Source organism: Pteropus vampyrus, unplaced genomic scaffold (genome assembly GCF_000151845.1).
Source record: "Pteropus vampyrus isolate Shadow unplaced genomic scaffold, Pvam_2.0 Scaffold329, whole genome shotgun sequence".
NCBI lineage: Eukaryota > Metazoa > Chordata > Mammalia > Chiroptera > Pteropodidae > Pteropus > Pteropus vampyrus.
In genome coordinates, this window is record NW_011889110.1 from 457,218 (window position 1) to 484,810 (window position 27,593).

At 49.8% G+C, this 27,593-nt stretch overlaps 1 protein-coding gene across 1 annotated transcript in view; it reads right to left on the minus strand.

Moving 5' to 3' along the window:
- The window catches only part of CLCN1 (chloride voltage-gated channel 1), a 27,582-nt gene extending 6,785 nt beyond the window's left edge, over positions 1 to 20,797 (minus strand). Inside the window, exons 1-16 of the mRNA XM_011378065.1 lie at positions 20,540 to 20,797; positions 18,831 to 18,951; positions 18,359 to 18,490; positions 17,644 to 17,772; positions 17,268 to 17,401; positions 16,164 to 16,241; positions 15,002 to 15,080; positions 9,853 to 9,978; positions 9,535 to 9,619; positions 9,211 to 9,312; positions 8,810 to 8,894; positions 8,391 to 8,540; positions 4,084 to 4,153; positions 3,798 to 3,908; positions 2,473 to 2,686; positions 2,079 to 2,212 (exon numbers count right to left, since the gene is read on the minus strand). Of these exons, the coding sequence (XP_011376367.1) occupies positions 2,079 to 2,212; positions 2,473 to 2,686; positions 3,798 to 3,908; positions 4,084 to 4,153; positions 8,391 to 8,540; positions 8,810 to 8,894; positions 9,211 to 9,312; positions 9,535 to 9,619; positions 9,853 to 9,978; positions 15,002 to 15,080; positions 16,164 to 16,241; positions 17,268 to 17,401; positions 17,644 to 17,772; positions 18,359 to 18,490; positions 18,831 to 18,951; positions 20,540 to 20,719 (1,930 nt within the window). The 5' untranslated portion in view covers positions 20,720 to 20,797. The remainder of the gene's footprint in view (positions 1 to 2,078; positions 2,213 to 2,472; positions 2,687 to 3,797; positions 3,909 to 4,083; positions 4,154 to 8,390; positions 8,541 to 8,809; positions 8,895 to 9,210; positions 9,313 to 9,534; positions 9,620 to 9,852; positions 9,979 to 15,001; positions 15,081 to 16,163; positions 16,242 to 17,267; positions 17,402 to 17,643; positions 17,773 to 18,358; positions 18,491 to 18,830; positions 18,952 to 20,539) is intronic.
- Positions 20,798 to 27,593: the final 6,796 nt, after the last annotated feature.

Consider the following 27,593-nt stretch of genomic DNA (forward strand, 5'->3'; position numbering starts at 1 on the left):
ACAAAGGCAAAGGACTCCGGCCGGCCCTGGGGTGAGAAGCCGGGGCGCCCCTCCCGAGCCTGCCGTGCCTTCCCATCATAGGGCAGCTCAGACAGCTTCCTGGCCAGGTCCTGGGCTTCCCGCAACCTCCGCTCAGGACACAGGTGGCGCTGCAGGAGGGCCTGCAGCTCTGACCGCTCCACGGAGCCCAGCAGGGTCATTGAATCTGGGGGTGATCCAAGCTCAGCCTGAGGTCCTGCTCCTTACCAGCACCCCCCGACTCCACCCCGGTCAGCAGGACGGAATCAAGGACAGAAAACCAGTGCCCCCCTAAAAGCCCGTTTCAAAAATCTTCCACCCCTTCCTTCCCTTCCATTTCACTCATTTGGCACTCAGAGGCCCAGTTGATAGTACCCTAATTGGTGCTAATTTGCACTTATTTTTGTATAGCCTGTTTGCAAGTAGATGCACTTGGTATTAAAATAGGCTAATCAACTCCGTCTCTCTAAAAAAAAAAAAAAAAAAAAAATTAAAAGCCATTCACGTAGGCCGAGATGTGAATATACTCTGAGAGAAGTCTACAAGGATATCTGGCGTTTAATCACTTAAAGACTCTGTGTCCTTCTAGGATATAAATAAAATGCCTACATTTCCCGGGAAGGTCGAAATTCTGCTGCTATAATTAACATTTTCATTAAGTTTTAAGGCCATAAAATCGCAGCAATGTATTGAGATAAACCTTACCGTTAAGTCTTAGTCATTATTAGGAAATCGGCCACTTCCCTGCCTGTTCCCTTGCTCCAAGGAGGAGACACTGCTTTAGAGTCCACTTAGAAGGTATCTGGGATTTGGGATAATATAAAACCAACCTCATTTGAGCAATTTGGATACTCTGATTATCGAAAATCAAAACTAACAATTTTAATGGCTCCAGATGGCCTTCTGTGATTCTTCTCTATTACACGAATTCAAACATCAGACAAGTAGTTATTTAATATCTAGTAAATACCTACAAGGAGGCAGTCTGAGGGAGACAGAAGTTGTAATCTCTATCCTGGAGAATAATACCCAATCTAGTGAGGAAGGTTAGACACAGATCTATAAACCACAGTAGGAAATAACACAGAGCAGGATTCAGTGCCCAAGGCGGGCAGGAAGGAGGTGAAGGAAGTGAGCTATGGAATCGCTGCTCACTAAAACCATCCTCTCCTCCACCTGGCCAGTGTCATCGGCTTCCCGAACTGGGCATTAAAGAACAGCTATCGTCTAGCTGAGTAGCAGGGAGAACCACGTAAGGGGCCGTTGGACTTACAACTAAACCCTCAATATTTGCGGATTCCCTATTTGCGAATTCTCCTACTGGCTAAAATAATATTTGTAACCCGAAATTCATATGCACACTGCTTCGGCTGTCATTCACAGACACATGCAGAGCAACAAAAAATCTGAATCGCTCCCCACCCGCATTCTCGGCTGAGGCTGAACAAAGCGAGGCTCTGCCTTCTTTTTTCTCAGGTCTCTTGTTGAAAACAAGTGCTCTTTCTGTGGTCCATTTAATGCTACATTTTTGGCTTTTATGTGTTTTATGTTGCTGATTTTGCCGTTTGAAATTGCCCCCAAGCATAAAGGCTGTGATGTGCCTTATGAGGAAAATATGTGTGTTAGATAAGTTTCGTTCAGGCATGACGAACATATATTAAATAAGGTGTCTTTGAAGAGAAATCAGTTCATTCAACACGTTTATGCACTAATTAGTTGAAGAAAATGTGGCCAAAGACTTGCGGGAACCTAACCCTGCATGGCCTTTGGGAGCAATTCGGGGGCGTGTCCTTAACTCAGTGTTCATGGCGGCTTTACAGAACATACCTACAGTGGATAATGAGAACTGACTGCGTTCTCTTAACTGGGTTTTGACTGTCTTCTTGTGCTTCTGTCCCAGCTGTATTCTCCCCTCTTCGAGGATGATCCTGTTCCCTAAGGAGCCCAGACTGGGCCTCCTGCTGCAGACTAGGTGGCCCAGGCCACAGTGCCTCCCCTACCTCCGTGGAACCGGAGGTCTGGCCTGGAGCTCAGGAGTCGGTTTCCTCCCTCCCACTGACCTTTTGAATCGACCAGCGGTAAAGTCTTGACTGTGGTGGTCTGGAGCAGGGTCTGCAACTCCCTATACGTGCAAGAAGCTGAAACAAACTTCACATCACGTACCATGATGTCTTCGACAAAGATCGTGAATTTGCTATGGAGGGAAAAAGTGTTGGGGGGGGGCGGCGGGTGAGGGAGTTAGCCCCGCCATAGGCCCGTCCCTTTGATGTCCCTTCCATTCCTCCCATGAGGTTTGCCATGCACGGATCACTCACAGTATTTATTAAGCACATGGGAATATGAAAATGAGGAGGAAGCAGTCTTCCAGACACTGGCCCTGACATCGATCTCAACCCCGGAATCTCCCGCCCGCACCCCATCAGAGCTGAGCTAATTCCCGCTGGTGTCCCTGACCTGAGCTGGTTCCAACCAAGGTCAGGCAAGTAGGGGAGCTTCTTGACCTGGATGATGCTGTCATAGAGGGAGGGCTGCAGGCTCTGAGCCACCATGTTGGCCAAGATAACAGCCACCATCATGGGCAGGATGTGAGCGATCTGACCCGTTAATTCGAAGCAGATCACAGCTGTGGAGACCGTGTGGGACACTGCACCGGTCAGGGCTGCTGCTCCTAGAAGGAGACACAGGAACGCACTGGGGGCTCAGAGCTGCCGTGGCACGGGGGGCCCGTGGGGGTGTGATGGGAGTGACACAGAATAAGGGGACACGACCCTCATCCGTGCCAATACACCATTTGCTGAGAGTAGGGGTTAGAATGCTGAACTGCTAGAAAAATCATCATTTCGATCTCATTCTATGACCTTGACAAGTCACAAAATCTTTGACAGGTACCCGAATTTTCATTTATAAAATGAAGACAGTGACGTCCTATCTATTCCTTGTTTTTGAAAGTTTGGATCATTCTTAACTGAGAGCATTTTCAAACCCAGTGACGGCATTCTACTTTGGACCTCAAGTTCTGACGCAACAATTTATGGCAGAGTAAGGTCATCATATGAGCAAGAAATCTGGAACTGCTCCTGAATCTGGGGGAGGCACGGCCTTGGATGTTTCGGGATTTCGGTGAAGTCGGGAGGGAGGAAGGAAGCATAGCAGTTCTGGGGATTATATTAGTCACTGTGTTAGACACTGTTTTTTCTTGGATGGGTTAACAGACATAATAAGAAAGAAATCACAGACTTTCACAATGTTAAGGCTGTACGATATCTCAGAAGTCACTTTAGAACAACAAAAAAATAAAGCTCAGAAAGGCAGCTAACTTGTCCACAGTCATCCAGGGGATAAGTGGCAGAGAGGAGTCCAGAGCCTATGCTTCTTAGCAATTAGTCATGTGCTCTTAAGTCCTGTCAATATTAGCACGTCTGCAAGGTGAAGGTAGCCAAGCCAGTCACCTGCAATATCGTTTCCATGACTCTTTGGAAGGAAAAAAGAAAAACAAAACTCTTAATACACATTCAGACATAATTCTAGGTGCTTTCATCCCTCTTATTTCATTTAATCCTTGTAATCCCTTTCTACATGAAGAAACTAAGTCTCATAGACATTCAATAAATGTGAATGAGAGTCAGAACCCAGGGCTGATTATCTGAATAAAAGTTGAATTAATAGCATTAAATTAAAACCATACTGTGTAGCCTGGAATGAAGATGTCACGGGAGAGTCTAAGTGTGGGCGTTTGAGGGCCTCGGTACTTGGTTACAGGAGGGCGGGATGTGTCTCACCAATCACTGCATAGCCCCCAGGCAGAATCTTGTAGAGGATGCCATCAAATAAGATACCATCGGGGAAAATCATGGCCATGATCTCTCCTACCAGCCTTCCAAATGCAGCTCCTGGAGGAAGGACAAAAGGCAGGAAGGTGTTGAGAGAGCCAAGTTCCTTACACTTTACATTTTCAGAGCTCATCCCTTCTCGGGTGCTAAGACCAAATACAAGCTCCCAGCATTCCAGGCTTTTCCTTATTTCCCCAGCTATTAGCAGGATCGCAGGCTCCCCATCAGAACTTACCCAGCACAAACACAGGCATGAAGCCTCCGCAGGGAATGGGCATAGTGGTGGCCACGATGGACATCCAGAACTGGGGTAGAAAGAGGCGTCAGGACACCCTCTCCACTAGACCCGAGACACACGTGCACTCTCAGCGCCCCCTGCCCCCCCCCCACTATCTTCCTCCTTGTTGCTTCAAGAGTCACAGAAATCTGGGGATGGCTTATCCTCCTGGAAGCCACCCTGTCTGTCCCCTTTCCTCCATAACCAAAATACCTGGAGCTTTCGGGCCAAGAAATTACCAAAGACAACACTATAAGAAAGTTCCTCCAGGTGGTTAACCCCAAACCCTTCTATAGTTAATTATATTTGCCCTTAAGCAGTCTAGACCACGGAGTGGGGCCCCAGAGGTTTCCTCTGTCGCTGACCCCAAAAGGGCCCTAGCCCACTGCACACCCTCTTAACTTCAAAGGGTCACCTCAGCAGAGCAGCCTGAAACGTATGAAGCTGAAAGACACCTTTTCCTGGTCAGATTATGTTTCTGAAAAGGATCCCCAGTTCTAAGTAGCAGACATCTTAAAAGTCTTAGTGACTTACTCTGTGACTAATTAAATTTCCATATGGTCGTTTACAAAGCCATTTACATATGGGGAACCTGGGGTGTGGGGCGGGGATCTGCAGTGAAGACTATCCTGCCTGAGACATTTCCTGTGACAGCAAATCACTCTGAACAAAGGATCAAAAAATCGGATCTGGGCTGGCCGCAGTGGAAGGGCACCTTGAGAAAGCCAGGTGAGTCAGCCAGTTTAACAGAAAAGATCTCCAAGGCCAACTCTGTCAGGTAGTGTTCTCATAGAAACTAGGATAATTTTAGAAAAAGCAATATGAGCCTTTTGTGGCAAAGAATGCAAAAGAACTGAGAAATAGAGTAGAAGGAAGGAGTAGTGGTTGAACTTTTGAAATATCTGTAAAAGAAATAAAAAAATGAGATGATCTATAGATTAAGCAATAAATTTGCATGTCACTTCCAGTCTCAAACTAATTTGGTGAAAGATGATAACAACTAAAAGTCGGAACAAATTGCCAGGATCAAAATATTTGCAATTAAAAAACTGCACCAATTGCCTTGCAAGCAAACGAGAAATAAATTTCTTCATTTCTCGAAACTCAGAAAGAATCCCGTGAGCTAGGGCTGACCTCAAGAGGCAGTGACAAAGGTTCTGAGGAGGTTTCATCCCAGAAACTCTGAGATGAGGCAAAATACATACTTCTTCATGTCAAAATATCACTGTCTAAAACAGGTGAGAACTGAAAAGTTAAATGTACAAATGAAGAGAATATAGACTGAGAATTCCTTGAGTGTGTAACACGAGTGTATCTTGTCATCTCTGCCTTCTCTCTGCACTGGCATAGTGCTCAGTGCATGTAGGTAGGTAGGATGCAGGTAGGATGTAGGTAGGTAAGTAGGTCAGTAGGAAGGAAGGAAAGAAAGCAAGGAAGAGAGAGCTTGGTCAACTAGTATTGGTGCAAAGCAGAAAAGGCTTCTCAGAGTTAACATTTGCTGAAACACCCAATGGTAATGCTCATGGGGAATTTGCTTAAACTATAGACGACCAGACACCACCACGTCAGAGTATCTGGAGACAGACTTCTAGGCACTTGCAGTTTAAGCTTCTTAAGTGATTCTGACCCGTAACAGTTTGAGACCCCTTGATCTATTCTCTTTGGAATATGTACATAAGGGATTTTGAGAAGCCATTAGGGATTTTTGTAGGCTCAGGTCAATCTAAAAGCTCCAGTACTACATATTAACAGGTGGCCGATACGTCTGATATCAGAGGATGAACTTTAGATTAGTCTCCAAGAGATGTGTAAGAACAGTATCAGGATCAGAGGACTCTGAGGTATCAAATCCTATAGCACGAAGAATGACATGACATTAGCCAACTTTTGAGCTATTGGTTCTTGAAAAGAAAGATCCAGAAAGAAAGTGACATTGAACACAAATAACTCCCAAGGTTTTAAATGCCCAGTTCTAGAGAACTGGGAAATGAGATCACAGATTCCGCTTCAGACCTTTCAGAAGGAGGATATGAAGATTCGACAAAAAAGAACTTGACAGAGCCTCAGGCTGTGCTGAGAACGCCACATACCAGGTAATCGTGTGAGATTTACTGAAAGGGAAACTGAGAAGTTGTAAGTACATTCACACTCATTGTAAAAGCTCCTCACTCACAACATCATGATACTTTCAATGTCTTAAGATTGAGGAAGATGCAAGTTCCCTTCGTGGATATTATAAAAGATGGGAACTGAGATCTCATCTGAACTGAGATCTTATCTGTAGTTTTAATCACTTTTATATTTTCATTTGGCTATATAATTTATTGCCCACACTCTGGAAAAAATAAGAGTACACCTATGTGTCCAATGATAGAACAGTGAAAAATGCCAGAAGCAGTGATAACTAAGTAATAACATGGATTTATAGCAATGAATGGTTTTATGTTCATTAATATTATAGAATATTATAGGCCTGCTGCAAACTGTTGGGCTTGAAATATAGCCCAGGGGGTGTGTGAATTTCTTTTCCTGATAAACGTATGATGTAAACACTATCGGGGGTGTAATTCAGTGTGAAGTTAATAATAGTGACGTCCAGGTGAGTCTTTCTATGTAATCCAGTAGGTTTCTCGGAATAAACTTTAATCTGTGAGCTGGAATCCAGATATATTCCTGGGAATCCTAGCAGGTGAAGTGAGGTGTAGGAAAAATGTTGAAAAAATACAATATTTTGTTTCTCAAAAAAATTTCAAAAGCTTGACATTTTAAAAGCATATGTGATCCCAAAGTTACCTTACAGTTCGGTCTAGGGGAAGATCAGAAAAACACAATTATTCTGAGATGCCATCAAAACTTGGACTTGGTTACTACAGATGGGTGTGTATACTTAACCAATTATGGGAAGTTAGGATTTATAACTTAGGGAAAACGAACTCTATAATGAAAGTCCAAAAAAAAAAAAAAATCCCTAACGAGACACTGAGAACTTATATGATCAAAATAAAAAAGATGTAACTAATCATGAGTATGCAAAATGTGGACACTAGAGACCTAATTGACCTACCTGGAGTGAAACAGGGAAGAACATATATAAATATGGCTTCTAGAAACCCCAGCAAATCCTAAGAATGTAAGTTACAGTGTTGGAACCTGGTGTGTTAAGCACCAGGTAGCCTTAATCGTAAGACTATTGACGAGCACATTAAATGAGTAGCAACACACAGAGAAGGAATTTTAAATAATTGTTTTCAACCTTAAGCATAAGATTTGTCAAATATCAAGGATTAAGTATTACATATTTGGCAACTAGAAGGTATATAATAACATTTCTTGAATAAATGAATAAATGAACCCACTACAGCCATTACAATGTAAATGTCACTTCATGACTCATATCCTGAGGAAATATAGACTCATAAAAAGTAATGAGACTAAGTTGATAGCGAGGTATTCAAAAGCAGGCAAGTTCAGTGTGGAAAGATTTTTAAATGAGAGCCCTACTATGCAGAGGAAAATGTTCATTCAGGCAAGACATACTATTCGTAATAAGGCAATCATCAAAAAAGAAAAAAAAAACAATGCAATCAGCAATTGTAATCGATGTCATGACCAGGGGTGGAAATAAAAATATCTTTGTATAAGGTAGTCATTGAGAAGTCTACAACACATGATCTTTGACGGGCAGGTCTGAGAAAAAAAACATGCAAAAAGAGATGAGCTTTTGTTTCCTGGTTGGAGTTAGAAGGAAGTGGCTGGGAATGGCAAAATCCTCGCAGGCTCACTACCGAAACAGAGGATAATAACATTTATAAAAATTATTTATAGTCACTAATAAAATTGATTTAAATATTTAATCTTCTTGGGGAGGGATATGCAAATTATCTAAAAATGGATAATCAGAAAGAAGGAGAATGGAGTGCTTAATTATCTAATACGTGGGGGATTTGGTTAATTTATCTGAGATTTTTAAACAGTTATCTATATTGCTAAACTCTATCTTGTCTTTGTTTACTTGGGTGCTGTGATGTCTTAATAATTTAGCAAGCAGAACCTTTGGAAGGCAACATCTATAAGTTGACATGAATGAAACAAACCACCTAAATATTGTTCACACGTACATATGAGTGATTTACTTATGCTCTGGTTTCCAAGCTATTTCTTTTCAGGCTGAGTGAAGAGCAGATGCAGTGTTACCCTCTCCTACCCTGTGCAAACCCTGGGTTGAAAACAGAAGCTTAGGGGGTCAGGCCTGTTGGCTGAGGTACCTTCATGACAAAGAAGAGGAAGATGACGATGACGACGTTGACCTGTGGGTGGATCCACACAGCCGACCGGCCCAGGCTTTCAGGGTCACCTATGTGTTTTACCCACGTATTGTTGTCAAAGAGGGTGCTGATGGCTTCACGAGGCATCAACTGGGAGAGGAGGAAGCAAAGGGGTCAGTTCTCCAGAGATGCTCGGTACTTCCTCTTTTCAGAGAACTGATTCCCCATCTCGTTTTTCAAGGGTCCCTCTGCTCTTTACTCAGGGACGGATTCTACCCTTGGGCAAAAAAAGTACATGTGCTCAGAAGCCCAAGGGACATCAGTACTGTTTCCTCTTTTCCATGCATCCAGGTCCCAGCTTAGTCCCTGTCATGGGCTCAGTGACCTGACTCCCACCCCAAGGCCCCCTTAGAGCTGACCTCTCCAGCCATGAATTGACCCATTCCTGGTGGAAAGGTGAACGAGGCGATGACGAAGGTGACGACCCCTGGATACAGCAGGCGGCTGAGAAAGGAATGGAATGAATTGTCTCCTGAATTTCGCCAACCCACGGTGGGCAGCACTCTGGACCCCGGCAGGCTGCAGTCTCCTGCAGCCCCACATAGTCTCGGCTCTTGACGCACAGCACATCCTCGCCACCAAAACGCCGTCTTCAAAGGGGACATGAAACCACGCACTCCCCACATGGGGCCTCAGGGCTTCTGTACTTGATTCCAAGCCATGGAAAGGCATTTGATGCTTTCCACAAAGATCGAAAAAGAGGAACTCTTGCAGAAACCAGAAGGCCAGTGGGGAGGGCAAGGGCAGGGTAGTGACTCACTGCTTAGCAAGGAACTGGCTGAGGGCCTTGTGCTTTCGGACACCGAGCATGACTTGGCGGTGCAGATACACAAATACAGCTCCCAGGAACCCACAGCAAATCCTGGGGGGTGTACGTCACACAGAAATGACACCCTCACCTCTCGGTTCTAGCCATGGGGGGAACAAATACCAGGCAACCTCCTTCCCTTTCTACCTGCCTCCCCCCAACCAATTTACAACCTCAGCTGTGTCCGCCCCACCTTCTTCCCCACCTGGGTCCCTTCCGATCCAATGCCGCACCCGCCCCCAGCTCACCACTCCCAGAGGAGGTGACCCCACTGACCCGATGATGGCAAAGGCTGGGAGCTCCTGCAGGTCAAAGGGGAAATCCATTCGGAAGTTGGTTCTGAAGAGAGCAGTGATGGTGACTGTAGGAGAGAAAGGCAGAGCATCATGGAGGGACCGTGGCATCAACTCCTTCCCCCCACCAGGCCCACCGTCTCCTATTTAATTTCCGTTCCCTGTGCACAGCCACACGCCCCTACTCTGAGACCTAGCCACCGGTCCTACACCCTTGGGTCTTAGTCCCTGCAGGGGCTCCCTCCACGCCCTGTTACGAGCCGCCCTACGTCACAGGCCCCCACCCCAGGGCCCCCCTTACCCGCATCCTTGTTCCACACGGCGAGCACGCGGAACACAAAGGCACTGAACGTGGCGGCAAAGAACCCTCGCCAGTAGTTGCGGACGGCGAAGTAGGTAGAGGTGACCTCAATGCTGAACAGCACTCCTGTCGGGGCACAGAAGTGGGGTCAGGAGCATGCAAAGCTGAAGGCTCCCTGCCACCCTCCCAGCCCGCGGACCTGAGCTTGGATCACGAGGGGACACGGTGGGGGAAAGTAATGACCTCCTGGAGCCCCTGCTCTAAAGCACGCTTTTCGCGGGCCGGGGATGGGGTTTGACAAGATACAGAGATGATGGGACATGGGGGACCCCGAACCCACAGGGACCAGTTGGTTGTGCCCTCTCCAGAAAAAGTAGGATTGGGTGGGATTCACACCTGTCAGACATCCACAGGGATCAAAGGGTCACTGAAAATTTTCGGCAGGGGAATTACCAGAGAGAAATCACCCAGAACAGGGGCTCCTCAGAGCGGCCAAGCAGAGCCCTAGAGTTACTGGGGGACCCTCCTTAACATCCCCTCCGATCTTGCTCCCTCCTCCCATGCACCGGGGACCCTAGGACAGCTTCATTGGAACGAAATAAGAAAAATGACTAGGGGTCTAACCACTATTCTGTACACCGGAGACTAATACAAAGTCATATCAAATGTCAGCTGGAATTGGAAAAAAAAAGTTAAAAGAAGGAGAAATGAATAGGAAAGGGCTTCACAGAGCTGAAAGTACTCAGTATTCCAAGAAAAGAGAGGAGAGGATTCATTCGCAATTTAAAAAAAAGTTAATATTAAAAACTTGACTTAAAAGGACCATAACGGGGGAAAACCAAGAGGCTAGAAGTTAAAAACAACTATACTTAAGAAGGGGGGTGAGGTAGAGGAAAACTAATTAATGACAGTCTTACATAGTATTGTTTCTGAAAACAGATACCTGAGCAGAAAATGGGGAAACAGAGATGAAGAAAAATAGCAAGGGTTGGTAGGGACAAAGCTAGGAACTTTTTCTGAGGGCACAGAAAGCAAGATTCGAGAGGTGCTAAGAAAATTTTTAAACATATTAAGAATAAGGGAGTGGACTTTGATTAGATGCAAAGTAAAAACTACCTAAAACCTAGCTAGCTAAGCCTCCTCTTTATCAAAAAACCAGAGAGAAAATGTAGCACATAATTAGATGAATGGAGAAGAGGCCTGGCCCCCAGAACGTGAAACAGCGAAGCCTGGTCTCCCCGTTTCTCTCCATGGTGAACGGCTTCCGGCCGACAAAGACCGGCCTCCTCCACCTTCTTCCCTCTTCAGGTGGCACCTCACATGCCAGCCACTTTCTTTTCCCTGTTGTATATTCAAAGGCACATCTCTTAAATACCTCAGGGCCCCCGCCCCTCTCTTCCATAGGTGACAGTCACAGGGGAGAGTGGCCCAACAGTTACTCCATCGTGGAATAGTGGCAGCACTTTGGCAGAAGACTCCTAGAGGTCAGCCCCGATGTCACCGTCTCTGGGAAGCCATCCTAATCCCCTTCCTCAGGTAGGAAAAGTCCCTCCCTCACCTCGTTCTCTGCGTTTGGAACTATCAGAGCACCTGCCACTGTCAGATGTAGTAATTAGTTTACGTCTCTGAGTTCCCTTATTGGGACTCAAAGTCCCCTGGACCCTGACACCTAATACAGTGCCTGGTACATAACCAGGCTCAATGCCTGTCCTAAGGATGAACAGGAAAAGAGAGGAGAGGGGGAGAGAGGAGAGAGAAGAAGAGGGGTGTGAAGAAGGGAGGAGAGGGAAGAAGGAGAGCAGGAGAGGGCAGGATGGGTGGAATTTCAGAAAACAGAGTGAGATGGGGAATGTGGGGCAGACAGAGCTTTGCCAACCGCCCTTCTGGTCCTCGCCCTAAGAGGAGGATTCGACACGGCGGAGAATGGGGAAAGTCTCTCTCCTTTTCTTTACCAGGAACAGAACCAAAGTTGGCTTTGATTTGTCTGGGTGTAAACTATCCAACGTATGAATATTTTATAACCATTTTTTTTTTTCTGGTAATTCTAGGCTAGATTTTCTTTCCCACGATGTAGTTCTGGGACACTTCCCCTAACAGTCTGTCACTGTATACTCAGGAATGAGAACTAATTTTAATATTAGCCTGAGCCAAACAGAAAATGTGCTACTGAAAAGAAACAAGGCATTAGAAACACAAACAGCTTCTGGAAACGCTCTGGTCTCTTGGGTTCTGTGCTTTCGCTCTCTTCTCCCATCCTGGATGTTCTTCTCCGTTCTCCTCTGCCCCTGTGGTCTCTGCCCAAGCCACGGCCTTGTCCTTGGTCTTCTATTCTTGCTACTCACAGATACACGTTCTCTCTCAAGTTCATTTACGCCCGTGGATTCAACTACCCGCTGCAGGCTGCTGGTTAACAAAAGCCACGTTTTCGGCCCGATTCCTGAACTTCAGACTCACCGACCCAGCGGTTTATTCGATATCACTTGGCTCTGCCGCAGGATCTTCGAACGCCATGCATTCGAAGTGAAAGCCATCTACTCCCCAGACCTGTTTCTCTTCCTGCATTCCCTCTCTGGTTACCAAGCACGGCCGTTCACCAAACTTCCCTTGTTATAAACTTGGGCGAAAGCCCGGATTCCTCCCTCCCTCTCACCCTTCAGAGCCTCCCGTAAAATCCAGGTCGCACCAGTTTTACTTTCTCTTGCCCATATATTTCATCCCTTTCTGTTTCTTTTTGCCTCTGCCCAGTTCAGTCTCTCATCACCTAGCACCAGGACCATGAAAATGGTCTCCTTGTTAATCTCGGATCAATCCTGTCAATCACGGGCCAGCTCTATCCTGCACGCATGTGCCAAAGGGACTGGATGACCGTGCAGAGAGCTGTCTGTGTCACTTCCTTGCTCAAAATCCTTCCACGGCTCCCCTTCATCCATGATAGCATTCCCCAAAGCCAGGTCCACGAGATGCTGAGTCCCACGACAAAGTCCTTGCCAAAGGGATTCTGTGGGAGATACCGAATTTGAGCCGCCCTGGAGATAGTCACAGTGCTCGCCGGCACATCAAATGTTCTGACAATTTTCCCAGTTTAGAAAACTCTCCCGTTCGACACAACATTTTTCAACTTATGTGACCTCAGAACCCTTTTCACATGTTCCAGCCATAAACATCACGAAGAGCCGTGTTCTGTAAAAACACATTTGGGCAGATTCTCGCCTTGCGAATGACATCTGCATTCTTTGGCGTGACCTGCGAGGACCTTCGTGATTTAGCCCTCATTTACCTGTCCAGACTCATTTCCTATTACTCCTGCCCCGGCTTCCTCTAGCGATGCTCATCGACAGCCCCCAGATGTTGACTTTGCAAAATGCCGTTTCTTCTGCCCTGTCTTCCTCCCGAGTTCCTACTTATCACTTAAGTCTCAGATCGAACACTATCTCTTGTGTAAAGCTCCAGTCACCACAACTCCCTCTGAGGCAGCTTAGCCGGAGGTTCCCACTGCGCTTGCCCAGGCTGCCGTGGAGGTACTTCTGTGAGTGATGGTTTGCTTGCCTGTCTGTCCACCCTTTCAGGGTGAGCACTTTGAGAGCATAGGATCCAGCCCAGTCCCCAGAGGGCACATAGCTCAGAGGGCACCTCACGGAAGCAAGAAGATGTGTGTCATTTTGGTAGAATGTTGAAATCTATTTCTTTCACAGGTGTAAGGGTTTAAGACGAGATAGTGGATAAGTTATCTTAATACTAATTTGTTCTTTTAGAATTAGTCTATGTTTATAAAATAAATCAAAACCAGTCAAGTACGGTCATTTGCAAGTACGTCTAATATTTGCCACTTAAACATCCTAAAGAAGGCACCTTAATTTTTCGACGCTTCACATTTTCTGTGGCAAGAGCCACCTTTTATGCAGAAAATTCAGATCCTCTTCACTTCCAAAGAATCGGATTAAAAACAAAAATAAAAAAATTCTACCTGTCTAAAAATGTCCTTTAGTTCTTCCCGCTGTGTAAATAAGGCAAAAGAGTAAATGAAGGCGAAAGTCGGTACAAACGGAAGTGTGAACAGTTAGCGTGTGTAGGAATTCAGACACACTACCCTTCACTAACGAGGACCAATGATGCCAACGGCAAGAGCTGGCCACGGAGGAGCCAACGGGATGCCAGCCGATGTGCTTGCTGACCTCGTCTCCTGACGCTGTGCGCACCGGCACAGAGTCAGGACCAGTGACGTGACACACGGTCGTGAACTCCAAAAGCTCATCCACACATTGCTCCGGAGCCAAGCCATTTTAGCTACCTGAAGACTCCTCTACGAAAAGACCCATCGCATTTTCACGACTGAAAAGCTACCTCTGACGGCTGGTGCGTTTAAGAGGCATATATGCCTTTCCTGAAATCTGTTTCTTCAATTGTCAAGTTGGTGTCCTTTTCGTCACCCGTGAATCCAATGACTGGTCCATATAATCCCTGCTCTGTTAATCTGGTTACAAAAGATACTGATGAGTAAATAAACACACACGACTGTTTTCTCCGACCATGCCCGCTTGACAGTCATTCAGGACAAGGAAAGTAATCTGAAAGGTCACCCTTTGTCTCATGTGCAGAAAGAGCTAAACTCAACTTTACGCTGCGATCAAGGAACGATGATCCTGCAACTCTCACCAGGAGCCCTCATTTAAAACGGGCCGCTCGTCTAAATAAGGTCTATCTAAACCGCCACGTCCTTAAAAACGCACAACAAAATGCAAGTTTTCCGTTGGAGAAGAAAGTACACAGCGTCCCCTGTGAGAAGATGTAATAAACGGAGGGCAAAAACATTCGACAATACAGAAAGGGTTTTAATGCACGTAGGGGGACCAGGAGCCTGCCTCGGTTTCAATTCGCGGCTTTACTTCTAACCAGCCTTGCTCAAGTCGCTCACTCTCTCTGTAATCAGTTCTCACCTCTGTCCTCAGTAACCTCGATCTCATACGGCTTTTGGCAGAATAAATATAAAGTGCTTAGAACGACGCCTGCACGCAGTAAAGGCTCACTAAAAGTTAGCTATTTCTGTTATTCCCTTATTCTACCTGGTAATACCTACACTCGGGGATGCTGACATCAACTGTTTAGGTGGCAAGACCAGGCAAGTGGACCGATGCAGGAGTAAATCACTTGCCTCCGAGTGGTGTCCCAAAGCAACAGCCGACGCCCACGGCACAGCCCACCGTCAGCATGTCAGCGTAATAGTATGGCTGCTACTAGGGGACCGAGAGACCAAGAGAGAGATGGGAGGGTTGGGGAAGGGGGCACAGAGAGAGGAAAGGAGAACAAGCAAGGGTGGGGAATGAGGCAGAAGGACAGGCTTCAGTCACAGGCAATCACAGTGGTCCCACCTCCCCCGCCACGATTCTCAGGCCAGGAGAAACTCAGTGAGTTTGGCAAACAGGAAGTGACCTCACAGCACAAGGCCAAACATAGAAAATGAAATAAAGTTAGACAAATACATGGTGGGCATGTAAGCCAATAAACGGTCACCAGAGCAGGGCTGGAGGTAGGGACAATCGGGGGAGGAGTGTCAACAGCAAGAGAGACAGGACAGTAATTCAGACGGGCAGTACCACCATTAACGCCCGCACCAGAGAGCCGCCGGCCTCAAAAGAACACATGGCCCTTGGGTAGAAAAGTGTGGGCACCAGGAGCTGGGATCGAGGGTCACTTTCTGAATGCTCACTCACCGGTCCTGTCGACGAGCACCCCCATCCACACCAAAGCTTGTGGCAGCCACCCAGAACCACTTCCAAGTCGTGCTCAGGCAACCCAGATGGGGAGGAAGTGGGACTTGCCTCCAACAGGGGCTGCAAAGCAGCACCCCACGCCCACCGCGCAGGCTGACACCAGGGAATCAAGCGGCCCAGGCACGGTCTGCAACAGAGAAGCACGCAGGACGAGGAGGGCAGAGGGCTGGGGCGGAAGGCAGTCAGAGAGAGATGGGGCGGGGGGTCGGGGACAACGAAAGGACAGGGGCAGCATAGGAGGGAACCGTGGAGGGGGGCTGAGGTGGTGGGGCGTGCAGACTGGCAGGTTAGCAGAGGAGCCGGCTGTGTGCAGTCCCCGATGCGGGGGTGCAGAGCAAGAAGGAGGGGAGCGTTACTGGACAGACACACGCTAAACAGGGGGTTCAGGTAGTGTAGACAGGCTGCGGGGTGTGTGTGGAGAAGAAGGGAGCGTGGATTAGCGCCATGCCCCGTTTCAGCATCGTGGCCAGCCCAGAGCCGAGGCAGCCTTCCCGAGATCCTGAAGACACACGGCTCCGCCTCATTTTACTTCCTCAGCCTTACCTCGTACACCCCAGAGAACACTGACATAAACTTGCTGAGGATGGCAGCGCAGATGCTGGCGATGTGGACAAAGGGGCCCTGGGAGAGAGAAGGAAGGCGAGGGGTCAGGAGCAGGGGGCCAGGAGGGAGCCTCTGTGGCATTCCGTGGACTAACATTTCATTGCGCCAGGCGTGTACTAGGTCCTGGAAACAGAGCCGTGAGTAAGATAGAGTTCTGCTCTCACAGAGCATCGTCCCAGAGAGGAAGGGAGGTGATCCGCTGGCATTTTATCATTTCAGAAAATTCTAAGGGGTAGGAAGAAACTGAGGGAGGGCAAGGGGACAGAGAGACACAGACAGACAAGGGTGGGATGGGGGATTTGTTTAGAGGTGCTCAGAGAAGGCTGCAATTGAGTAGTGCCTTATTGAAATGAGGGCGTGAGCCACGTGGGAGTCAGGACAATGTCTCAGGCTGAGGGCACAGCAAGTGCAGGACCCTGAGCGGCGGAGGGCGGCGGGGGGGGGCAAGCTTGCGTGGCTGAGGGACAGGAAGAAGGCCTTGTCACTCAAACGCGGTGAGCGAAAGGCAGCCTACGAGGAGAGAAGAGAAAGAGAGAAGAGCCAGGCCACCACAGGCCTCCGAGGCCCCGTGAGAAGGGTGGATTTTATTTTAAGAGTGGAAAGCCATTAGAAGTTCTTGAGTAAAGGTCAGACATTACTGATTCCACTTTGAAAAGATGACTCTGGCTGCAGTGTGGATTAACGACCATAGTGGGACAAGAATGTGCATGAGTGTAACCTTGAAGAAAGCACAGCCTCCTTCTAGGTCTCAGCGTTTGCATATTAAAACAAGGGTATTGGCCTGGAGCATTTTTAACGCAGTGATCTTCAACTAGAGGGGAGATCCTGCCCCCTGGGGGACATCTGGCAATGCGTGGAGACATTCCGGTTGTCACAACTGTGGGCTGCTACGGGCATGAAGTGCGTAGAGGCCAGGGATGCTGCTAATCATCCTACAGTGCACAGGACGGGCCCTGGCTCTCGTCCCCATGCCACGTTGTCTGCGCCCATGGCTGCCCTCTGCCTGCAGGCTGCCCACCTCCCGCCCCTGTGACACCCACCTACCTCCTTCCCCACAGGAATGCCGCTTCCCAGCCCTGCAGTCAGGGCCACGACCTTGGCCACGAAGGCTTTGAGGGTGAGATATTCTTTCAAGATAACCCCACGAAGTATTGTCTTCATTTCGGGGATCCCAGATCCTAAAAGGGTGACAAAATGATTATCTGCAGGTTCAAGCCAGAGGTTAAAAGGGAGATGAATACCCAGACGGGGGACATGGGGACGGAGGAGGTAGGGGAGAGAGGCCTGTGGTGGGGACGACCGGGGCGAAGCAGGTGCAGGAGCTGCCAGGAGGGCTGCGCCAGGGAGGGAGTGGGATGGGAGGGTCAGCAGGACAATGAGATCATGAGGAGACGTGGGGCATCCGCTGGAGAGTTCTTACCAACAGCCTGGGGAGAGATGAGGTGGCAAAAGAGGGCACTGAAGAGGATGAGAAGAAGCGGGAAGGTGACCCAGACCAGGTACTGCAGAGGCAGGCTGGGCCGCATCTGGTAGTAGGTCCACTTGTAGGCTGCAGAGACACGCGCCGGGCTCCGCGTGTCTGGCTGGGGTGCTGCCGTCACCCCACGCTGCGCAAGGACTGAGTGCAAGGAGCATGCGCAGGGGAAGGGGGGGCGGGCTGTCCCGTTTGACCTCGCGAGATGGCGCTATTCACGTTTGGCACGTGCATGGGGACCCCCAGGTCGCCGGAGACGCCCCCACCCGCTCAACTTCCCAACACCCCTGGGAGGTGGAGGTGCTGGCAGAGCCACACTGGAGTGTGGGGGGACTGTGGCACCGATGTTAGAGGCCACAGAGTGACCAACCACCAGACCCGAGGAGGTCCCGGGGCTCAGGACCTACAGTGCCCAAACTGGGAAGGCCCTGGAAAAACTAGGGTGAGTAGGTCATGGTATTCGAGGGGGCACCCACAGCGTGGCGGGCGGCAGGTGGAGGGGCAGGATAGATGGTCTGGGGCTGGTCTGGCCTTGTCTTGGGCCGGTTGCTCTTGGTCTCCGTCCCACTCCTAGAGCCCTTCTGGCTTATCCTAGGTGGGGGCTCTAGACACAGCCACAGTATGGGGACAGGCCGAGGGGGTGGGGCCAGGTAAAACCTACCCTGAAGGCTTTTGGCACTGACGTAATCCATGCTCCAGCTAACCAGAGCCATAAGCAGCCCCAGAAGCACCAGAAAGATCCAGTCTTCCCCTAATTTTCTCCTTACTGCACGCCCCAGGCGGCAGACACAGTCTAGGAGGAGAAAGGGGTATGTCACTACTGGGGTATGTAACTGAGGACTGCATGGGGGTCTTGTCTAGATATCTCATTCACGGAGTCTCTCTGCACCTCTCTGCCCCCACCCCTTCCAGAGGCACCAAGGTCCAGTTCCCCACTGGGCTCATTTCTTCCGGCTGGGTGGGAGGGAGGGTGGGGAAGAAGATGGGGAGAGATGCCTCTCCTTAGTACTGGGAGGAGGGCTTTGCGGGTGTATGTGGGAGGAGGGTATAAATGCAGTCGGACATCCAAGTTATTCTCTTAAGCCGTGTGCCTCCTCCTATTCCAGGTCACCGTGCTCCTCAGTCCCCATCACCTTGACATTTAGAGTAGTGGTCCTCATCCTTGCTGTCCACGGTAGTACTGGAGCCGCTCTTCCTGGGCATCCCCATGTCCTGCTCCTTGTCTGAGAATTGATCTTTGTGATGGCCGTAAATCTGGACAGGGGGAGAATGAGAAGTGTCTGTCTTGTGGAGGAGTCAAAAGGAATGGACAGAGGGAAGCACAGAGATGCACAGAAAAAATGAGCAGCTTTTTAAAATCCTGGGTGTTGAGGGCCTTGTGTAGGGTCCCTTTGAGGTCCTCCTTGCCCTCAACTCCCCACTCTCCATTTGCACGTTTCCCACTCTTTACCCTTGTCTGTCCATCCTCACTCTCTCTCTCTCCATCTGTACTCATCGTGGTCGATGGCAGCCTTGATCAAGGAGGCCAATTTCTACTCTGTAGTAGAGATAGAAGAACTGTGCTAAGACTGGGTATCTGCGTCCATGAGATGTTTTCTGTGTCACTCTGCTTGCTGTATCTCAGCCTGTCTCTCTAACATCCCCAGACCCCTCGCACTGACTTCCCTCCTAGGAATCCTGACGTGGGCAGGGTGAGGACAGACCAGCAGATGACTCTTGGTTGCACTGTGTACCTTGGTGCGTCTAGCCCTAGTGGAGGCCTTCGGATGCTCAGCCCAGCTTGGAGAAAGCCCGTCCCTCACTCCCTGGACTTGTATGTACCGATAGGAACCAGCCCTGAGAAGGCAAGTTGATCCTCTTCTTCCCAGAGCAGGGTAGCTAGATGCTCCCCAGAAAGGTGAAGGGAGCTGACAGCGCCCCTCGGATCTGGTAGCCCCCACCCCCGCATCCCCAGGTGTGGCTCTAATTGGTTTTGGCCTGCCCCACCCCCACTGCATTAACGCAGTCCTCTGGGGCCAGGGTCAGGCCAGGCCAAAGTTGCTGGTCTGGGAGAGCCTGGGTGGAAGAGATCTGATTTCGCAACATGAGCAGCGCGTTGAAGCCTGAGCAGTGGACAGGCGCACGCTAACAGCCCCAGCTCATGGCACTTTCGTCTTCTGGGATGAGGTTGGTAGTGACCGAGGGAGGCAGTCTTTCCCTCCACGCCCCACCTGGGACACAGAGAGGAGACACTACACATGGTGCTCAGTGCACGCCCTTCCGCAGGCCATCTCACCCCCTCGGGTCCCAGGCTGGTGGAGGGGAGGTAGAGGGGTGCTCCATATCAGACCGGGCTGGCAAACACTGAAGGCACCAAGTCCGTGCTGGCTGGTTCCCACTGAGCGCCATAGCAGAGCAGAGCTCGGGGGAGGGGGCTCCAGGCTGACAGGCCTTGGTGTCTGGGCTTGGTTAACGAAAACGCCATGTGTAGGGTGGTGCCGCGTGTGGGTGAGGGTGTGAGGGAGCTTGCACACGCAGAGGTGTGGGCTCCTTGGCCAGTCACTCATGTAGCTTATGTAAGCACGGGCTCGTCATGCATGGGTGGCTCTGCCATCCCCCGTAGGACTCAGTATTCCGCCGGGAAACGTTATCTAAAAGGACGTGTGGCTCTCGGGCATGGCACACGGAACTGGGCCCAGGCCTTCGAAGGGTTGTCGTATTTTAAACACGTTGCTGTGTCCTTTTTTTAAGTGAAAAAGACAACACTGCTCCCTCTTTCCCCCCAATTCCTAATTTCCCTCCATCCATCACACCATTGCGTCTTCACCCACCCCCTCCCCTACCTGCTTCCTTAGGACTTTACCTGCGTGGGGTGGGCGCTGGGACGGGGGCCTGCATCCCTCCGGAGCCTGTGCTGGAGGCCCCCATTCTCAGAGGGCAGTCCGTAGCTGGTGCAGTGTTCGAAGGGCATGTACTGGTATTGGGGGGCACTCCCCCACCAGCTTTGTTCGCCCCCACGCCGCTGGGACTCAGATGGCTTCATGCTCCCTCCCCCGGCCAGGCCTTGGCCTGCTTGCCCCCGTCCTCTCCCCAGTACAGCTCCTTAAGCCTGTCCTCTTGCCTGTCCCCAAGGCGTCTGGGGCAGCATGCCCACCCCCGCTATTTATAGCCATCTCTCCATCACATGACCCCCCCCCACTGCCACATCTGATCTGCTTGGGGTCAAAACAGGTGTGAGAGCCGTGCGGGGGAGGAGTTGGGATGTGAACCTGAGGGACAGCCCCGCAGGGAATTCCCTCAGCAGGGCCAGCAGCACTGTCCCCCTCCTTAGTCACTAGGAGGCTTCCAGCCCCAAGGTGCCGGTCCTCTATAAATATCGCCCAGACCAGTGGAAAACTGCTTAGCATGCTCCCACCTCCGTGCTCACAGAGTGCGCTAGATCTGCACGCTGTGTGCCCCACCTGCCCTCTCCAGCATGTGGACAGGTGAGGCTGGGGTGCTGGATGGAGTGATCGAGGTCTGGAAACACTGGAGAGTGACTCACCCCGGACAGTAACTGGCGCCGCTCTTCCATCTTTCCCTACCGGGTCATTCTCAGCTCCGAATCTTCCCAAGGTCTAGTCCTCATCTGTCGCACCAGCTCTCCCAGCCCATCCGATTTTCAGTTTTCTCCTCCAGCTCTGTCTTCGCTGTGTGCCAGGGGCTGCTAATAACGTGTCGGTGCCATCCCCTTGACCTCCACCCTTGTCACCCAGTGGGTGTGGGGCGGCGTGGGAAGCAGTGGTGGTAGCCTTGAGCTCTGGCATTTCTCCCACTTCCCAGACTGATACGCGTCAGCTCCACCTGGATTTATGGGGAGGGCCTGAGCCCCCGTGTGGCCTGGGAAGCACTCGCCTAAGTCTCGATTAGATAACAGAGGAGAAGGGTCAGTGGGCGGGGGGCAGGGGGGCACAGAGCAGGTGAGGGAGTATTTCTCATAACCAGCAGGTGAGGGAGTATTTCTCATAACCAGCTGACAGACCTAAAAGATGACAGGGAAGTACTCTGCTGTTCTTCCCTTTTCAGGTCAATAAATAATTTTTGTCCAAGGACAAACTACTTTATCTGGCATCACATTTTTTTTTCTTCTTTCACCAATTTTCCTAGGACATTCCTTCCCCTGCGAACTCCTCACTACAGAGGTTATAAACACAAGCCAATGTGTGGTGTAGGATCCATCACCAAGCGGAGTCTGTCCCTGGACAGTCCAAGTTCAGGGACAACAGGGTAGGAACACCACACAGCTGGTCTACAAGGGTATTTTGATCTAGGCTTAATGAACTGTCCAAAGCAGCTGGGAAGATGGATACCCTTGAAAGCACCTTTTCCAACGTGAATCCTACAAGCCCGAAGGCCTATAATCCACCCGCAAAGATGGCAAACGTGTGCCATTTTGAGGGACTGAAAGTTCTGTGATATCCGCCTTCTCTGCAGGCGGAAAATCAAAGATCTAAGTGGTTGGTGTGAGATAAAAGGAATACTCTCTTAATAAGGAAAATAGAGTGCCAAAGTGAAATTATATTTTTGGAAGGGCTTCAGAAATAGGAAAGATTTTCAACTGTGGAGTATGGCTCTCTTAAAAGTAGCCAGTTTCTGTAGGTTCTTGATAATCCCAAGAAACAAATTATCTAAGGCAATTATTATTATTCCTTCACTCTTCCTGAGAAAGTCAGGTGGTGGTTATGGATTCTAAGATTTGAAGGCAGAGCTCCATGGGACCGGGAAGCCTTCGCACTCGACCAAGTCAAGTAGAAGCATCAGCTGCAACTCCGAAAACCAGATTCTGGAGTAAGGAGGGGCACGGAACTCTCCAGCTGCTAGTGCCAAGGATTTGAGAGGAATTATCTTGAGTTTGAGATTGCAAATAGTTAAAACCTTGTGGAGTGTCCTCCTGTAAGAGAACGAGAAACTAGAATGCCAGCTGTGCCTTCCCCTAACTCCCCACCACGGTCACAGGGCTTAGGTTCCTACACGGAAGGCCAAAGGTGGATTTCTGGGGAGTCCCGTGAAGAGCTCCTAATTTGGAAACATGTGTAAGCATGGATGTATCCTGTATGTATAGTGTATGATATATGCATTCTTCTGGTGTTTTAAATATTTTCTTGAGATCCACGATACTAAAAGGTTACAACTCATAGGCTTATGAATTGCTATTTGAAGGGTGTCGAAAGTGACCATATGGGACACCCATGCAGGAGGAAGTGTGTCCTGGGGTGTGGGTGGCTGTGAACGAGCCAGCCTCTTGCCATCTGTTTAAGCACAGACCTTCTTCCAGGGTTACGCCTTTGAGACTCCCATCTCTTCCAAGTCTGGCCTCCCCAACCTGCCGGGCAGTATACCGTAAAGGGGTTTCTGGTCATCACTTTCTCTCTGCACACGCAGCTGTGTGTGGAACCCATGACCACCTGCTTCTGAAATTTCTCCCAGGCGACCGCAACTTCCTCTGAACTTCCTCTTTGTAGCTCTACCCACTTAAGTCATTTCCCCACTACTCCTTACTGGCCCTTGCCTTCCAGGTGCTCTAAAAAAAAAAAATCCTCGGTCCCTTGTCATGCCCTGCATGAGGCCTTCCCTATTGCACTGGACAGCCCTCTCTCTCCCCCTTCTGGTTTTGCAAGCACGGTACACTTTTTCTCTATGCTCTACCTAACGAGGGCTAAGATGGAATAAGTCTTCGGTCTCACGTTTATTCTCTCAGCTCAGTGGGAAAAATCTATAGCCCCAGAGAGTGTGGAGAAAACCTTGTGCTGGGCAGTCATAGAAGCAATATTGTTAAGGTGAGATTGTTTCACATCCTGACCTGTTCCCGCAGAAAGGCAGTAACCCCACAACTCGGGTTAGGGAGATAAAAGAATGCACAAAAATGCTACCACGGTGTTTGCCCGCAGCAAGCACGGAATGAATGTTAAGTCTTATTAAAACAGCTGCTCATTTTGAGAGTTAATGCATTAACACCTTGCGATTTACCACATGTCCTCACAGTAAATCCTCTGCCCTTTTTAGGTAGAAACAACGTTCCTCATTTTTTGATAAGGGGACTGAACTTGTATGAGGTTAGCCAAGGTCTCCAACATCTTTTAAAGGCTGAGCTAACATTGAAATTCTAATTGATTCTAAGTCTATGCCCTCAAAGCTACGTTTCTTCCCTTTTTATTTTTTGGTATAATCGAAGTCTCTGAGCCTCATTTTCCTCTCCTGTAAAATGGGAAAGTGACTACCTCCGGGCACTGTGGGGGGGATGGGAGAGCACCAAGCACGGTGCCCGTGACATACCCCAGCCCTGGGTCAGCTGTAACGATTCTGGGTGGCTCCCTCCTCAGAGTAGATAGATGCCTTGCCCCCCTTGCTCAGTTTCCCGAGTTCCATTTCCTGTTCTCTTGAGTTCCATTTCCTGTTCTCTTGAGTTCCATTTCCTGTTCTCTTCCGCATGAGAGTAAAGCTGCCCTCCAGCCCCCAGCTCAGGGAGGGGATAATTTTAGAAGAGAATCCCTGGCAGAGGTAAGCAGGGGGGAGGGAACGGAGCTCTGGAAGTCAACCTGATACCCTTATTCAAGGGCAGCGGTGGGAAGGACACGGAATCCAGCTCAGAGGCAGATGCCACTCTGTAATCCCAGACATCACCCCTTCAAAAAGTTTTCCTGTCCTGAAAAAGGGTACTTTCCTTACTCCAGCGATCCAGTACTTTAACCTCTCCCAGACTCTGCGCCCCTCTCTCCCTCACTCCCTCCCCGTTATCCATTTTTTCTGATCAACCTACCAGTTCCAGTCCACTCCGCCTGCCCGTTTGCCCTCAGTGCTCCTCTGCAGCCACTTCCCTTCCCTCCACTGGGCGACGTGCTTCTGAGGCCCCTTAGTCCCTTTCCACTCTTCCCCTCAGATTCAACGACTACCCCCAGGCCCCACAGCTGCTGCCCACCCCAGGGCTCCTACAGAACGTCCGGTCTCTTGCCGAGCCCCCGCGGCCCATCGGCACTTGCCTCTTCAGGCATGCACTTAGATCCATCGTACCCCAAGAACTCCCCAACTTACGTACAGCCCACTGCTTAGATCTCGTCCTAGCTGCCCTAGAATTCTTACAACCTATGCCTACCCCAGAAAACCTGAAATCCAAATTGGACCACACGAGATAAGAAACCCTACAGACCTCATCACCCTCCTATTCCAGCCCGATGTTTCCCCAGCCTTCATCCCAAAATTTAAGTCCAGGACCAACACTGCTTGCTGATGACTCTTCTGCCTCTAACTGGGTGAAATCCAGCGCTGCCATACTTTGGGCAGTTGATTGTGGCCATGACTACTAAGGTGGCCTCCTCCCAGGTGGGGACCCGCACATATGAAGAAGATCTGGCAACAAAATAGGAAGGGGCAGCCCTTGGGTAGTGGTGAGGAATGTCGGAAGGGGCCAAGAAAATAAAAACGGGGGTTTCATAAGATTATTGACAGACACAGAGACACCAGGCACACGGCACTAATAAATATGAGCATTTATTTGGCACCTGATGGCAACACAACATCCTGGCAGTGGGAAGTGGAAAAGTTCCATCACCCAAATACTTCCATGCGATACTGACCCAAAGGCAAGACTTGGCTACAAGTCTCCAAACTGCCTGGCTCACAGAACAAGTATGTATTGAGCACCTGGACTACCGCAACGGCCGAGCACCGTGCCAGACCATGGGGGATGTGCAGGAAGTTGTCTCACACGTGACACGTCTTCAGGAGCTAGTAATGCCAGTGGATAAACAACACATGAAAACAAATACCAAACTGTGTGTATGGTCAGTATTCTAGCTAGGGCTGCCTGCTTGCTTCCTTCCTTCCTTCTCTCAACAAACATTTATTGAAGACCTGCCATGTGCCAGGCACTGGGTACGTACTGGTGAACAAAAGGGACAAGGTTCTGGCCCTCACAGAGACAGAAAGAAACAGATGAAGCAAATATAACATATTCATTACAGACTGCCGAAACTGCAGTCAAGGAATTAAACAGGCTGTAGTAATAAACACAAGCTCATTTAGAGAGAGAATGCCCTGGGAAGGCCTACCCAACAAAGTGGCATTTGGGCTGAGACTTGAATAAAGCCACCCAAGCCAAGAGCGGTGAGGCGTGGCACTCAGTGGACCCCGACAGAGCGTGAAGGTTTAGGACAGGAACGATCTTGAATGTTTGAAACTGTGGAAGCCACTGGAGCTGTCACCTAGAGAGACAGCAGCACTCACTGGGGGTCAGAGGGAAAGGCAGGAGCCCTCCAGGCCAAAGCAAAGAGTTTGGATTTTATTTGAGGTGTAATAGGAAACCAAAGGATTCCAAACAGAAGTGACACGATCAGATTTATATTTACAAACCCCAAACCAAAACCTGTCACATAGACATCAGCTTGAAACGGGCAAGAGTGGAAGGAGAAGACCTTCAAGCGCAGGAAAGCTTCATACAAGCACAGATAAATACGACTTCCAGAGCCAACGAATCCCATGCACTGCAGAAACAACGGCCTCCCTGAAACGGAAAGACAGAGGTGGAAGGGGAAATGGCACACAAAATCAGAAGGGACTTAATACTGAAACAGAAAGCAGGAACAAAGGACTACATCACATCCTGGAGCAGCCAAATAATCCGATTAGTAGTTTAGACCGAAATGGTGGCAGAAGTAAATAGGACGAAATGAAGGTAAAGACAGAGAAACAAGAAGCAGAAAGTAACTAGGAAGCTTTTACAGAAAGGGACATTTCATAGAGAGAAAAAAGGTGACACAGATTACGGAACATGAGGAAGCACACCACTCTTATCCGCCTCTGCTGGCACTCTGCCAGGCTCGGCTCGCAACGAAGCTCCGAGGAAGCAGCGAGGACAGGATCTTTGGAACTTCCATGGGCAAAGATCAACGAGCTACAGATGCGGGCGTGCAAACCCTAACCTCTGCTCACGGCTGGGATTCCTCGAGTCTAAAGGCGCCACGAGTGGCGTTGAGAAGACTGTCCTTCCAGCGGGTGGCCCTGCCGTGCTGCAGGCAGGCACAGGTCAGTGCCGCACGCCCAGCAGCAGAGGGTGTGTGTCTTTGGCCCCGTTTGCCCCTTCGAAGCCGAATGAGAAATGCCTACGTTAAATGAGGACCCCCCCAAAACTCTCACTCTGGGACAAATGGGGGTGGGAGAATGAAAGGAAAGACAGGAGACCTCTGAGCCACAGTGACCGAAGTGCTACCTACGAAAGCCCTGGGGCGGGAAGTGAGCACACACGACGAGGCGACCCCCACGCCCCCTCCTCGCGGAGACACCGTGTTCACACCTCCCGACAGGCTCCTCTGCTGCAGCCTGACGCTCCTGGCAACAGTCCAGGGCCAGCGCCACAGGGACAGCGCGTCACACCGGAGGAGCCGGCCTGCAGTCCCGGACCCAAGGGTGGAGATGACAGGTGTGTGAAACCAGCCCGGGAGACTCCCAGTCCCTGAGGGGGAAGGACAGAAACGTAACCCTGAAGAGAAAAGGCTCCACCACGCCTCCGGTGGTCCAGTGGCCTCGATCTGGCATGTACGACGGGGAGATGGCATCACGTGGGAGGGTGTCCCGGGAACAGGTAGAGGTGACGGCACAGGGTGCTACAGTACTCAGACATCTCCTTGCACCGGTGGAACTCTGTGCCCGGGGCGTAGCCTTCACGCTGCTTGATGAGCGCGTTCACCTGGAAAGGCAGAAACCAGCGGGCCGAGTCTGAGAACCTGGTGTTTCCATGACACCAACGGCACAACAGAAAGGGTGGAGCGACGGCAAAAACCAGTGTAAGGGAGGAGGAAGGGAGGAAGGGAGGAGCGGGAAAGGGAGAAGGATGTGGGGGAAGGGAGGAGGAAGAGAGGAAGAGAGGAGGGGAGGAGGGGAGGAGG